The sequence below is a fragment of the Panthera tigris genome, chromosome E2 (assembly GCF_018350195.1).
Source record: "Panthera tigris isolate Pti1 chromosome E2, P.tigris_Pti1_mat1.1, whole genome shotgun sequence".
NCBI classification, from domain to species: domain Eukaryota; kingdom Metazoa; phylum Chordata; class Mammalia; order Carnivora; family Felidae; genus Panthera; species Panthera tigris.
In genome coordinates, this window is record NC_056674.1 from 13707329 (window position 1) to 13721836 (window position 14508).

At 49.6% G+C, this 14508-nt stretch overlaps 1 protein-coding gene, 1 long non-coding RNA gene and 1 other non-coding gene across 4 annotated transcripts in view; 1 reads left to right on the top strand and 2 right to left on the bottom strand.

Moving 5' to 3' along the window:
* The window catches only part of HNRNPUL1 (heterogeneous nuclear ribonucleoprotein U like 1), a 34657-nt gene that overhangs the window by 3589 nt on the left and 16560 nt on the right, over positions 1–14508 (bottom strand). For both annotated transcript variants that reach the window (XM_042970762.1, XM_042970763.1), the window contains exons 8-12: positions 11409–11675; positions 10045–10167; positions 9818–9946; positions 1024–1192; positions 135–419 (exon numbers count right to left, since the gene is read on the bottom strand). In XM_042970762.1, the coding sequence (XP_042826696.1) occupies positions 135–419; positions 1024–1192; positions 9818–9946; positions 10045–10167; positions 11409–11675 (973 nt within the window). The remainder of the gene's footprint in view (positions 1–134; positions 420–1023; positions 1193–9817; positions 9947–10044; positions 10168–11408; positions 11676–14508) is intronic.
* Positions 1897–2003, bottom strand: LOC122234442. Its single transcript, XR_006212230.1, has one exon. It is a non-coding gene; the product is annotated as a U6 spliceosomal RNA (small nuclear RNA).
* LOC122234397 lies at positions 4953–9705 on the top strand. The gene is made up of 3 exons (XR_006212190.1): positions 4953–5034; positions 8233–8555; positions 9413–9705. It is a non-coding gene; the product is annotated as an uncharacterized LOC122234397 (long non-coding RNA).

Here is a 14508-nt window from a genome sequence, read left to right on the forward strand (position 1 = left end):
TGATCACCTTGGTTCTCCACCAGAATTCAGCCCACAGCTGGTGCTAGGGAAAATTCATCTGCTGACTGAATAAGCAATCACCAACCCTGACCCGGGAGCCAAGAGCGGAGACAGCTCTGCTTGAGATGTCTCACCTCCTCGGTAGTTGCCTCCTCCACCACTGCCTCCTCCTCGGTTCTGGAAGCCTCCTCGGTTGCCCCCTGGTGGGCCTCTGTTGTCATAGCGCTGGAAACCGCCACCGCCCCCACGGCCCCGGAATCCACCACCACCTCGGTTGTCAAAGCGCTTTTCAGGGGGTGGCCCGGCCTTGCGACCTTCTTCGTTGTATTGCCTCACCAGTTTGTCTGCTTCTTCCCGCTGCAGCTCAATGAACAGCACCTCATCCAGGAAGTCCCCAACGTCTGGTAACGTGAAGTTGGCTAGGAGGAAGGCAGGGCCCCGGAGGGAACAAGGAGAGGGAGGTCAGTACCTCCCAAGGTCTAGTCCCCTACACCCCCAGGACACTGGCCGGCTAGAAGGGAGATGGCAGAGGCATGAATAGTGAGTGACAGAAGTGAGAAAGGGTCCTAACCTCTCTGACAATGATCAGGAGTTAATAAAGACTCTCCTGTCCCTTTTCTGAAGAGGTGGCTACAAGCCCCACCAAATATAAACACTCCCTCCAGCCTCCCCAGGGAGTGGGCCAGAGACGTGGAATCACCATCCTTGTTTCTACACAGGAGCAGAATGAAGCTTGCTCAGTCACCCCACCGGTGGGTGCCAGAGGCGGGAGATGTGCAGGTCTCAGCGTTTCCCGCCACGTGTCCTCTCCCTCATCCTGCCCCAGCCCCATCTAGTCTAAACCATGCTGTGAGAGATGCCAGCAGCTCTTCCATTCACAGGTGCACTAGACCGGGAAGGGCAAAACAGGAGCAAGGAAAGAATGGACAAGATCAAAAGAGGAATAAGTAAGGAGCTGGGGAGGAAAGGACGATTGAAGGCGCTTTTCTCCTAAGGACCCTGCTGTGCTGGCTTATCTCCTACCTTTCATTTCTAGGACCGCGTGATCTGGGACATCCTTCCCCTCCTCATCAGTTCGCTTTATAGTCCGGTCTTTTAGGTCCTCATCAGTGGGACAAATTACAATAGCTTTGCGCTGGAAGCCTTCAAATGGTCTCATTTTTCGTCTCTGGGCTGACCCATAAACATTTGTCTAGGGGTAGGAAACAGAAGAGGCAAGAGATGGTACGTTACGAGTTGGGTTTTTTCCTATCAAGTATTCTGTGGGCCAGGAATTGAGAAAAGGACACTAGCTCTAAGCAAACAAAACAAAAAAAACCTCAGGAAACTGTGCTCTTTTTTTGTTAAGATTCTTGAGCCCATTCTGAGAAATTGGCTTTGGGAAAGTGGCTGCTGACAGTCACAGGACAAGGGGTACCTACACTTGGGCTTTTAACTCCTATTTGTTCTTGGGATGCCATTTTACGCCCTACCCCTCCCCACCCCCAATTCTAAAAGTAACACCTGCTCACGATAAAACTGTCAGAGTACAAGGATAAAGTTTAGAGTAAGAATAATCCCTTCATCCGCTTACTGCCAGTCCTACTTCCCAGAGATGGCCTATACTGAATTTATGTATTTCCAGGAAGATCTGTGTGATTTTTTTTCTTTCTTAAAGCACCGACTTTGAGACCTGGTGGAAAAATCTTACAGGTACATAACGAAAAGTGTTCATGTTTAAAATGCAGGGTGCATGGGTGGCTCAGTTCGTTAAGTGTCACATTCTTGATTTTGGGTTAGGTCATGACCTCACAGTTCATGGGATGGAGCCTGCCTGGGATTCTCTCTCCTTCTCTCTTTACCCCTTCCCGGAGCTTGCTCTCCCCACTCCTTTTCTCTCTCTCTCATAAAAAATAATAAAACATGCAACGCTTCACAAACGTGTGTGTCATCCTTGAGCAGGGGCCATGCTCACCTTCTCTGTGTCGTTCCAATTTTAATGTGTGTGCTGCCAAAGTGAGCACCGATCTGTGTGATTTTTAACACAAGTGGAATCATGCTACATACTCTCCTGAAGGCTTTTTTCACTTAATGTTTAACCTTTTTTCTGTGTCAGTGTTCACTTTTAATGGCTCCATAATATTTACACAGTGGTTGCCATAATCAACCACCCCCTTTTGACTGCCGTGTGGACTGTTTTCATTCCCTCAGTCCCTCTCTAAAACATCAGTCTCACCCACAAGCTTTTACCCAAAGCCTGACAAGGCAGCAGCCCATGCTTTTCACAAGTGGTTTTGCTGCTAACATTTTGCTCTCTTCGTCTGGGCGGTGTGCAGTGTGCACTGGGCACAAAGTGGGTCTCTAGAAAACACTTGATTGAGAGCAGCAGTGACCATAGCTTCCATTTATTGAAAACCAACTACGTGGGGCGCCTGGGTGGCGCAGTCGGTTAAGCGTCCGACTTCAGCCAGGTCACGATCTCGCGGTCCGTGAGTTCGAGCCCCGCGTCGGGCTCTGGGCTGATGGCTCGGAGCCTGGAGCCTGTTTCCAATTCTGTATCTCCCTCTCTCTCTGCCGCTCCCCCGTTCATGCTCTGTCTCTCTCTGTCCCAAAAATAAAATTAAAAAGCGTTGAAAAAAAAATTATTAAAAAAAAAAAAATAAATAAATAAAAAAGAAAACCAACTACGTGCCAGGCCCTTTGGGACTGCGGCCCAGACCTGGGAGATTCAGCCTGCACACCCAAACCATCTGGATGCTACAGCAAAAAAAAAAAAAAAAAAAAAAAAAAAAAAAAAAAAAAGCAGGCCCACCCCCACTAAGGAACCCCCAAACCCCATTCTCTGGAAGTGGGGCCCAGGCACCTATACGGGTTTCCACCCTATCCAAACTCAGACACTCAACAGCTCTGGAGTAACGAGAAATAATTGCATTTAAGCAACTTCTAATGGCTGACAGGGACTCAAGGGAGAAGCCACAGAGGTGAAGAGTCTGTAAGGGGCATGCACCAGTGGACACAAAAATATGGCATTTTGAAGACACAGCCTGGCAAGGTGGAAAAACCCTAGTGCGGCCAGTAACTAGCTCTGGCCAGCCCTTATACAGTTGCCTCATCTGTAAAACAGAGATGAGAAGCTGCCCTCCTAGAGCTGGTGAAGACTGAGCAGAAAAGGACCACAAAGCAACTGTCCAAACACGAGGAACTCCTAGAGTGGGGTTATGAGGCAGCCTCCAGAGTGGGAGCATCTTGACAGAAGCAAGCAGTGTGTGGGGTGGACCTGGTCAGGTCACACCTGCATGGCCCTGGGTGAAAAACTCTGGCTTACTTGTCTGTAAAATCAATGTACTGCATATTTCATGAGTCTGAGTCTCAAGCCCTGAAAGGGGAAAAGAGTATGAATGTCATACAGTTGTTATTAAGACAACAGGAGTTCATGTGAGTAAAAGCCCTTGATTAGCCCAGGGCCTGGCTCACAGCCAACACTGAACAAATGGGAAGCACGGCTGTTATGGCTATTATTGTGGAGGGGGTGTGTGCCATGGATATTCTCGCTGTTAAGTGAATGCAAAGCAACCCAGGCCAGGGGAGGATCAAGCTACAGTGACATCCCATCAGAAGGGCAGGGACAGTGAGATGGGACAGGGAGAACACAGGCTTTGGGGAAGAATCTTGGGGTTGAAATCCCAGCTGTGCCTTCTACTATTTGTGAGGCTGTAGACAAGTCACCTAATTAGCCTGCCTCTCAAATTTCTTCATCTGAAAGACAGGGATCATATCACCCTCTTCTTGGCTCTGTTGAGGAGTTGCAGATGTGACAACGTCTGGCATGTGGTAGGGAGGGGCAGGAAAAGTTCCAAGTCAACACACACAGGGTGGGTCTGAAAATATGGCCAACAGGACTGACACTGTCCTTGGAGAGGCTTCCTAATGGAAAGGACCAAGGAAAGTTAAATTAAAAAAAAAAAAAAAAAAAAAGAAAAAGAAAAAGGAAAAGTCACAAGAGATCCTCTCCCAAGACACAAGGAACAGGAAGCTGGGCTGTGGGTCAGCCAGAGCCCAGGGACCCCAGAGCACATTTGCTGAAAGATCTGGGCTGTGGGTGTAGCTGTTCTCACCAACCAGACCCCTAGCCCTAACACACAGTAGGCAGGGATGTTCCTCCCTGTTCCCCAGGGAAAATGTTCCACCCTTCAAGGAGGGGCAGGAGGACACCCAGGCTGGGACCTGGGACCAGCCCAAGGAGAGGCCTTGGGCCACAAATGGTTAAGAGGCACATCAGGTTAGAGGAAAGGTCCCTCTCTCCACTGCTCTTCCTGGACTCATTCCTAAAGGCAAAGCAGAAAGTGGCATCTGATCATAGCAAGATAGAATTTGGCCTCCTCTAGCTAAATAATGAGGTTTTTCTCCTGGCACAAAGGCCAGAGTGAATAGGTGCCAGTGTGACTGTGGCCCTAGATCATTCTACGGACAACCCATTCCATGTTCTTGCTCTTAAGAAGCGATCCTATTTTGACTGCCTCGAACCCTGAGGACATGGATAAACACCGCCTGGAGGTTTCCCAAGGGGCAGATGGGGGGCAGAGGCTTGTCCCTGTAGCTTCTGGGGATAGGAGGGGTGGGGGCGGAGCAGAACCGACTCATAAATAGCTGGCCTCCGTCGGGGGAAGTGGCTAGACTTGGAGGGATGGCTCCTCAGACACCCTGGAACGGAGGTGCTGAGAACACACTTGGCGAGTGTTTTCAAGACTGCCTGTCCCTCCCCCTTAGTCCTGGGCTTGGGGAAGGGAAGTGCCTGAACCAGGCCAGTAGAAATGCAAATGCCTGGCTTCCAGGAGGAAAGGGAGTTAGCTGCTGGTGGCTGTTGCTACAGCAAACACAGTGAGGTCAGGGCCCCTGAGCCGGCCCAGCACTGCTATGGTCACTAGGGGCTGCTGGTGGCTGTTGCTAGGAGACCAGCACAACAGCTAGGTCAGCTTTTCCAGCTGTGTGGGATCCCTCTGTCCAGCTCCTGCTTCTCCCAGTCCCACCCTGCTTGAAGATGCTGACTCTACGAAGGTCTGGGGCTATGTTTCTTGCCTCCCTGTCCCCGGCTATCCCCAATCCCCAGCCACATGGGCCAAAGGACAGGAACTGGGTTCCTCAAAGAAGCTATGTGGATAGCTCTAGTGTATGACAGCCTGAGGGAGTGAGGGAGAAACACAGTGGGCTCCCAGCCTGAGTTCTGTGAGAGTCCCACTGTCCCCTGTCCAGAGCTCAGTGGGGTCAGGCTGGCAGTGACAGAAATATGGCTGGACTCGTGGAGCAAATTTAAAGCTGGTGACAAGAGTTCACTCTGGGTTCAGGGAGGCGAATCCAGTGGAAGGAACCACACATGTAGGAAGAGAATTGGCTGGAGTGTCAACAATGACACAGGCTGAGGCTCTGGGGATGGGAAGGTGAAGAGAAACCCCTCCCTCTCTAACACCTGCCAACAACAGGCGGTTAACTTTGGGCTTCTAATCTCAGCCCTAGGTTTGTTTCAGGAGAAGGCATGGTGCTTGTCAACAGGGACACAAAGTGGGACTAGAACCACATGTTCTGACGACTGAGGCAGGGCTGGCAATGTGGTCACCTCCAGCGCGGTTTCTGATTACTGCCTGGCCTGGCTCTGAGCTCTTAGAGCCCTGAGGGAACTCCTAGCCTGCAGTCCTCAACTCTGGGGTGGTTTAGGGCCCTCACACATGGCCCTGCAGAGGCCCTCTCAAAAGCCTCCAGGAGAGCTCCTGTGGTGGGTCAGGGGCAGGCCAGGCAGCATCTCATTCCAGACGCTTTCCACCGGTAAGAGAGGCCCCCAGAGACCACGTGAAGCAATGTGGCTTCCAACTTCTCTTTCTCCCTTGCTCTTCAGCCTTTTACCAGTCAAGCAAAGCTAGTCATGTCCCTCTCCCCACCACCCTCAGGACAAAGTCTCAACTCCTTTTATCATCATCCATGTCCTGGCTAGGCACCCCACCTCCAGAAAGCTTTCCTAATTTTCCACCAAGGCTCCCACCATTCTTGGCTGTGACTTTCTGGGAAGTCAGCAGTGACTTGCTCTACCAGTAAACTGACCAAATAACTTCAAATAGGTTCTTTTCCCTGATGAGGCCTAAGTTTCCCCTTTGGTCCATCTACTTTTTTTCCCTCCCCAGATGTCCCACATGATCTCAAGAGGACTCAAGTAATCATGGAATGTAGGTCCAGGCCCCAACACACCTGAGAGGTTGTGCTCAATGAGATACATCCTGGGGTAGGGGCTGGGATCCTGGCCGAAGGCAGAAGAGAGAAGGACACAATTTCTTTCTCCTTCCCTCTCAAGGACTAGCATTTCTGAGGCCAACCTAAGTAACAGGAGAGCCAAATGGAGGGAGGTCTGAACACTAAGGAAAAATCAGAGGGAAAAGGGAAAAAGAGCCTTGAGCTGAGATCCTGGGATTGTAGGGACATGGCCTGCGTTACTGTCTCTGCTTTGGGAGGTCTATCTAGTTCAGGAGACAGCTGTTCATCAACTTATCCTCATTGTCAAAGCTGGTGGAGTGGGAAGTGCCAGCATCTGGCCAGGGGTCTGCTGTGAATCTTGTATCATACCCCCAGGATTTTCTGGAACCCACTTTTGGGGCTTAAGCCAAAAAGACAGATCAAGCCACTGACTTTAGACCTCTTCCCAGGCCTGAGTAACCTATAGTTTCAGACCCCAAGTCAATCCTACGATCTGTGGTTAATCCACTCTTCTCCCTCCTTCAGAGTTTAGGTTATTTTGTCTCCCTGCTGGCCTAGATCACTTGGCCTGACCTGCAGGTCCCCCCTACCAGGAAGCCAGAAGCCCTGAAGAGCACAGGTGCACCCAGTACTGCCCTGGATCCTGTCCCTGAACAAGCCAGCACAAGCTGAGAAGGCTAAGCTGTTCTATGCCTGGCTGAGGTGCTAGGGCTTGACTTCCAGAGAGAGCCCAGTTTGAAATGTTGAACACGGATGTTAAGACCATCTACCGCTATGACTATAATCCTTCTCCACCGGGCCACATATTTGAAATAGGTTTCACAGTTAATTTAACCAGCAAACTGAGAAAAAGATAGGTAGGGAATACTTGCTGGGGTGTCCAAACAAGGAATCCTCAAGGTGTTAAAACACCACTGCTCTCACACCTTTTAGGATCCAGTCCCACTGGGGCCTAGTCAGACTACAATTTCAAAATGCTCTGACAAAAAGAATGGGGCAAAATGAGGCTTGTTTAAAAAACAAACTCTGGGACACCTGGGTGGCTCAGTCGGTTGAGCGGCCGACTTCGGCTCAGGTCATGATCTCGCAGTGAGTGAGTTCGAGCCCCACGTCGGGCTCTGTGCTGACAGCTCAGAGCCTGGACCCTGTTTCAGATTCTGTGTCTCCCTCTCTCTGACCCTCCCCCGTTCATGCTCTGTCTCTCTCTGTCTCAAAAATAAATAAACATTAAAAAAAAAAATTAAAAAAAACCAAAAAACAAAAAAACCAAACTCTTAGGGTGCCTGGGTGGCTGTCTGTTGAGCGTCTGACTCTTGATTTCGGTTCGGGTCACAATCTCACGGTCTGTGGGATCAAGCCCCTTGTTGGACTCTGCGCCAACAGCACGGATTGGGATTTTCTCTCTCCCACTCTCTCTGCTCCTCCCCTGCTCACGCTGTCTCTCAAAATAAATGAATAAACATGAAAAAAAAAGAAAGAAAAAAAGAAAGAAAGAAAAAGAAGTCTTTTAAAGGGGGAGAAAGCTGGCTATATGCATCAGTAATGGGGCTGAGCTGGGGGAATAACGCTGGGTGGCTCCTGGACTATCCTGTGCTCAACTGTTTTGCTTTTTTGTTTTTTTCGTTAACCCAATTAGTACTTTACAAATGTGAGTCTTCAGGGCTCAATCCTATGGTCTCAGTGTTTGTCAATGGATGAAAGTACACCTTTTCAGCTCCACCTTCCAGAATAGCAACACTCAGAGCGAATCTCACATCTCCACTATCACAGAGTAGTGCGAGAGGTGTGGCACGGCTTTGACCAACTTTTAGTTTTTGTAGCATGGCTGTTTTGTCAGCAAGCCAAATTTCCACTCTTGATACCTAACTGCTTGGCAAGATCCTTTAAATAAATTTGTCTATCATAAAGATCACTGATCTTAAAGACTGATCATAAAGATCAGTCAATAGCTTTTTTCTTTTTGTCTTTAAGAACTAATTTCTTACCATGAGCTCTCTCTTTTTCCATGTTGGCTAGGAGGCCTCATTTCTTCCACTGTAAACATCAGCTTACTGGTTTATTATGAAAAGGATATAACTCAGGAGCAGCCCGATGGAAGAGATGCAGAGGGCAAGGTACAGGGAAGGGGCACGGAGCCACTCTCCCCAAATCTGCATGTGTCCCCTGACCTGGGAGCTCCCACTCAATTGTTTTGTAGAAGATGTCACTCCTGTGCAAAGCCAACCTGGTTCCCTGGAGATTCCAACCACCTTTCTGACAAGCCAGCGCCACCACCAGCTCCACCATCATCAGGACTCTTTGAACTCACGGTAACCAAAGTACCCAGGGCTACATGAATGGTAAGGCTGCCAGGGTGGGGGTACTACTTGGGTTATGTATTTGCACTCAGAGATTTTAAAGAAAGGGCAAATGCAAGGTGGAAGGGAACAGAGGCTTGTTCGTAGATCCCCACATATAGGATTTGCTACTTGAAAAAGTCTTCAGGGGGGGCCCCTGGGTGGCTCAGTAGGTTGAGCGTCCGACTTCGGCTCAGGTCACGATCTCACAGCTCGTGGGTTCAAGCCCTGCATCGGGCTCTGTGCTGACCGCTCGGAGCCTGGAGCCTGCTTCGGATTCTGTGTCTTCCTCTCTCTCTGCCCTTAACCCACTCACATTCTGTCTCTGTCTCTCAAAAATAAACATTAAAAAAAAAAATTAAAAAACAACCACAACAACACTTATTTAAAAAAAAAAGAAAGAAAAGAAAAAGCCTTCAGGGCAGTGTCAAGAATGATGTCTCATAGGTGGTAAACGTGAGGAACTCATTACTGAGACAGGGACCCTTAACCATGTTTGGGTCACTCATACTTTTGAGAATGCTAACAGCCATGGAGGATCTTCCTATCCTAACTCAAAACTGTCCAGTTGTTGTTTTAAAATACACATCTGAGCCTGCATACAAAATTATGATTTAATTTCAAAGGTTCCTAGACCTTCTGATGCTAAGAACCTTCCTCTTAATTGAAATGGCAGGTAGGAAATATGTGATTTAAAAAAAAAGAAAATACGTGACTTAAATATGTATCCCATAGTCATAAAAACATGCTAAGAGAAGCCGGGACATACCTATTCTGTAGGGTAATTAACAACAATCTCCAGCGATCACATGCCAGACCATGTGTCAGATGGGTACCATTATATGATCTCTATTTTACAGACCACAACACTGAGATTTGGAGGATGAGGTCAGCCACCCACAGGCACGCAGCTAGGAAGAGGCAGAGCTCGGATTCAAGCCCATGTTTGTCCATTTCAGAAATCCACCTCCCTTCCATTTCGCTAAATAGCTGCAGAAGCTGCACTGGTGAGCTGCTGAGAGCCTGAGCTACATCTGGATCATGGCCCCAGGCCCCACCCACAGACCGGGCTCAGAGAACTATGCTGAGTCTGGCACTGTGTCATCATGTATGGCTGACTCCCTGACCAGCACTACAGTCCAAGAGCATTATGCAGGAAAAAAAGAAAAAAGAAAAAAGAAAAAAAAAAGGACCAGAGGAGAATTCCCAGGTACCCAACAGGCCCCTTCCTTTTTCTGGGGCGTTGACGGTCAACCAGTGAGTACCTGATCTAGAATATAGTTGCGTTTCTTGCGGGCGGCGATCTGAATGAGGCGGTTGAGGCACTGGGTGGCCTGCTGGATCAGGACGTCCCAGCGGCCGGCATAGTTCCGCTGCCGGCGCAGGCCCATTACCTGTGGACAGAGGGTGGTGAAGGGGTGGGTGGTCCTGGCTGCAGGGCAGCACTTGGGGGGTGGGAGATGAATATGGAGAGACCGGGAACCATCCTTACCCGCATTTTATCCATGATGGCATTGGTACCCAGGATGTTGTACTTCTTGGAGGGGTTGGAGGCTGCATGTTTGATGGCCCACGTGGTCTTCCCGGCAGCGGGCAGGCCCACCATCATCAGAATCTACAAGAATGGGACAAGGCGGGGCACTGAAGCAGTAGCAGTGGGTGGCATGGCAGCCTGGCACCACCCTCACTCACTGGTGACCTCGAGGGTGAGTCTAAACCTCATGGCTGCCTCTGGGAAATAGAAGCAATGAGAGCGTCTACCTCACAGTGTTGCTGCTGGGATTCAAAGACATGAGGTGTGTCAGGCTCTTAACAGAGGGCCTGGCATGGGGTGAGCACAAAATCAAGTGCTGTTATCATTATTATTTACATTTTTGATAGACAGGATGAAGTGGCCTCTGACAGGGAAAAGCCCAGGGAGGGCGATGCACTGGGCATGGTACACGTAGTGGGCACAAGAAGCGGGTACAACCTTCCTGGAGTCTGAGACGGGAACAGACTAACATGCATGACGACAAGCATGGTACTTATTTAGTAGTACATTCAGAATTTGGCAAACACTAGATACAACCTAAATGCCCAACAAGAGGGGGAATGATGAATTTTTAAGACCATTATAAGTGAGTTTAAAAAGAGGAGTTCGTGTAGTAGGATAAAGCTCACAAAATAATGTTGAATGAAAGGGAGGATACCAAAATGCTTATGCTTTAAGTTCTCAATTATAAGTGTGTGTGTATAAACCAGGCACCTAGCATAGCAAAAAGGACAGCATAAACTTGAAAACTTTAACAGTAAACTTATTTGCAAACGGTGGAATTATGGGGAACTAACCTTTATGTTTAGTTTTTTAGAATAAACATCAAATCACTTATGTATCTAGTAAAACATTATCTTGAGAGCAAAGCTCACCAGTACAGCTTCTGCAGCCTCATCACCCCCAAGATAGTTGTCATTTTTGTTCTTAGCCTTGGCAGCGTTAGGGGATGGAAGTGCACAACCTCCTTCAAGAATGCACTCACCGGAAGTGCCTTCACATCCCTGTCTGCTGGGAGGAAAGCCTCCTTTTCCAAGATCCTGACCTCACTGACGGAGCAGTGTGGATGGAGCCATGACAACTTTTTTGGGGAACCTTTCCAAGATTTCGGTCTCTCACCCCAGCCCCTCCCTCTTCCAGGCCACACTCACCCCCTCACCACTGTCTCCCAGCCCTGGGAAGCCTGGAGGAAGAGGCCCCAGGTGTCTCCCTCAGTGAGGCTGTGCCGCTTTCACCACCCCACTGCAGGGTCTCCCTTCTGCCTTGGCAGCAATGTGGCTCTGGAGAAGCGGCCTCCAATTCAGTCTTCCGGGCCCACTCACCTCACACTCTGCCTTGCTCTTTGGTCCCACGGTGCCCCGGATCCGCTCGCTCAGGGGAAGGTGCTGGATAAAGGTGAAGCCTGGGAGGACGGAACAGTAGGGCTCTGCCCTCTGCCCGAAGTTGAACTCCACTGCACAATTCTTCACCAGGACGTGAGGGTAGAGGGCCTGACCTCCCAAGGCTTCCTTCTGGATTCGGAAGGCAATGCCCATCCACTTCCCATTCTTGGTGAAGGAAAGTTCCACATCATTTCCACATTCAAAGTCCTAGGAGACAAAGCCAAAGGAAGATAACTGCCAATGTTCAGCTTAAGGCATCGGGAGCCAAAGCTGAGCGGGAGCAGATGTAGGGAGAGGAAACTCAGCTTCCTTCCCACATCTAAATGCATCCCTCCCCCAACACAGACACACGAGGCGTCACCAAGAAACAGCCGCGAAGGTGTGGCCAAAGCCTTCCTTGCCCCAAACCCCAAGGCTGTGACATGTGTCATCCTAGGAAGCTCCGTCTTGTGCCTAGCCTCAGACAAAGATGAAGGAAAAGGGGAGTCTGTCCTCAAGCCCAGCAAGGGCAGTCTGTGGAGAGAACAGATGGAAAGAAAGCCTCACAGCAGGGTCTTCTGAGTCAAGCCCAGCTCTACAAACGTGTGCATTTGTTTGTTCGCCACACACCACACATCCTCCAGCTCCTGCTCTTCCCGGTGCGGGTGCCCGTGGTGCTCTGGGCCTGACAGAGCTCAGGGCCTAGCAGGGAATCAGACTGTTTGGCGAGGGCACCTTGAATTGGTGAGGGCACCTATTCAAGAGCAGGATTCTCTGAGGAGAGGACCTATAAGCCAAGTCCTGGACAAGAAGTGGAAACGAGCCATGTCTGCGGTGGGAGGAGTGAGTCCTAAAGAGAGGTGGTGTTTGTATATGAATCAGGTGGTGAGGGCACAAAGGGTCAGCCCGGCTGTAGCATGACAGATGAGGGAGAAGTAATTTCAGGTACAGCTGGAGGGCCAGGCGAAGACCGTATTTGTTCATTCAACAACTATTTACAGAGTTCCTGCCAAGTGGCTGGAGTGCAGTGGTTAAGGCCGTTTAGGAAGGCAGACTGCTTCAGCTCTGCTATTCACTCACTGTGTGACCTTGAGGTTTCATCTGCAGTTTCCTTATCAAACAAGGGAGCCATCCTAAGATTCTATGTTGCAAAGGACTGTTCTGAGGACTAAGGGGGTTGCTGGGAGCGATCAGTCCAAGACACCAGGCACTTCGCTGGGCTGCAGTGGTGGGGAGGAGACACGGTCCCTGCCCTTAGCATAGCGAGGGGCTCTCTGTCACCTCAGGAATTTGGACTTCATGTTGATGGCAGAGCAGAACCCCTGACTTGTTTCCAACAAGGGAGTGGCATGGTCAAAGCTGTTTCAGAAAGATCACTTTGGGTGCACGGTAAAGGTTTACATTTAAGGGAGACTCAAAACTTGGGATCATGGGGCACCTGGGTGGCTCAGTCGGTTGAGCGTCTGACTTCGGCTCAGGTCATGATCTCACAGCTTGTGAGTTCAGGCCCCGCATCGGGCTCTGTGCTAACAGCTTAGAGCCAGGAGCCTGCTTTGAATTCTGTGTCTCCCTCTCTCTCTGCCCCTAACCCACTCGCATTCTGTCTCTGTCTCTCTCAAAAGTTAAAAAAACAAAGACCAACAAAAAAAACCTTGGGATCAGATGGCAGACTAAACCAAAGTAAGTACAAGGTCGGGTTCCTGATATAAAAGCACAAGACATGGTATTCTTTCCCTCTTGAATGGGGAGACCGCTTTGGGACTCGTCCTTTGAGAAGCAGCGAGAACTCCTTTCCCTAAGTGGCTTCCTCAACACCATTCTCAGTGACCACAGGACACAGCTCTATACGATCCTTATCTGCTCATTTTTAAGTGCCCACAGAGGTCAAGACCACGCAGGGCAGACACACAAACATCTGTCAAACTGAATCCTGCAGCAGGATCCCTGCTGTGTCTTCCCACCAGAGCCAGGGTGTCCCAGGTCATCTTTACTCTAACATGGAGATGAACATCCTGGAGGTCAGCCTTCCTTCCGGCCACCAGCTTCACTAGGGGAACTCGCCATATTGTACACAAACCAGCACCCTCAAATGATGAATCCACCACCAATGGGGCCATCTGTCCAAGAGGCAAGTGTGGTTGTGTCACTCCTGCTAGAACACCCTGGTGCCCGTCCAGGGTCTCAAACCTCAAAGTCATCACACCTGGTGTTATTCAGAGCCCACCAGTTCTGCAGCCTCATCTCTCACATGTCGTGTCGTCCCCAGGGCTCCAAGTACAACGTTCCTTACGGTTCTACCGTTCTCTCTGCCTGGCAGCCATTCTGTCCTGTTTTGTGAAGGCTGACAACTTGAGATCTAATGCTAATGTGCTCCCCCGGGTTCCCTCAGGTCACTGCATTTTCATATCTGCTCCAACCCCTCACCCTTTAAAAAAGTTATGGCACCATTTGAAAAAAGAAAAACTGCACACAGAATCTTTAATATCGAAGTTGAGGGGTACCTGGTTGAATGATTTAGTTGTAGTCAAGAGTCAAGGCCTATAGTTCCAAACTGCCACATGCTCACAGAACCTCACACCTGGATGGGACAGAGTCTGGCAGATGCTGCCACACACTGATGACATGTTAAAATTCTACAACCTCTTTGGAGTGCAGTCTCGGTGGCAGCCATCAAAATTTAAAAATACACCCCTGACCCAGAAATTACACTTTCAGGAATAAACACTGCAGGTAGATTCCTACCAGAATGCAAAGATTTATGTGCAAATCACCCACCCCAGCACTGCCAGCTGTGCTCCACGGGGAAGTGGGAGAGACTACAGAATGGAGAAACTCCATGTACAGAAATACAAAAAGATCCCCAAGATACTCTGTCTGGTACACGGGAAAAGGACAGGCTGTCACCGCACCATGGACTCTCCCAGCGAATAGCTTTCTGGTCCATCAACAGGACACTGGCTAAATGAGCGCAGGGTAAATTGATGTCTGCATCAGAAGACTAGGCCGCCACCAAATAAAATGGGGAGAAACTAACCAAATGTCTGCTGGTTGAGGATGGGAG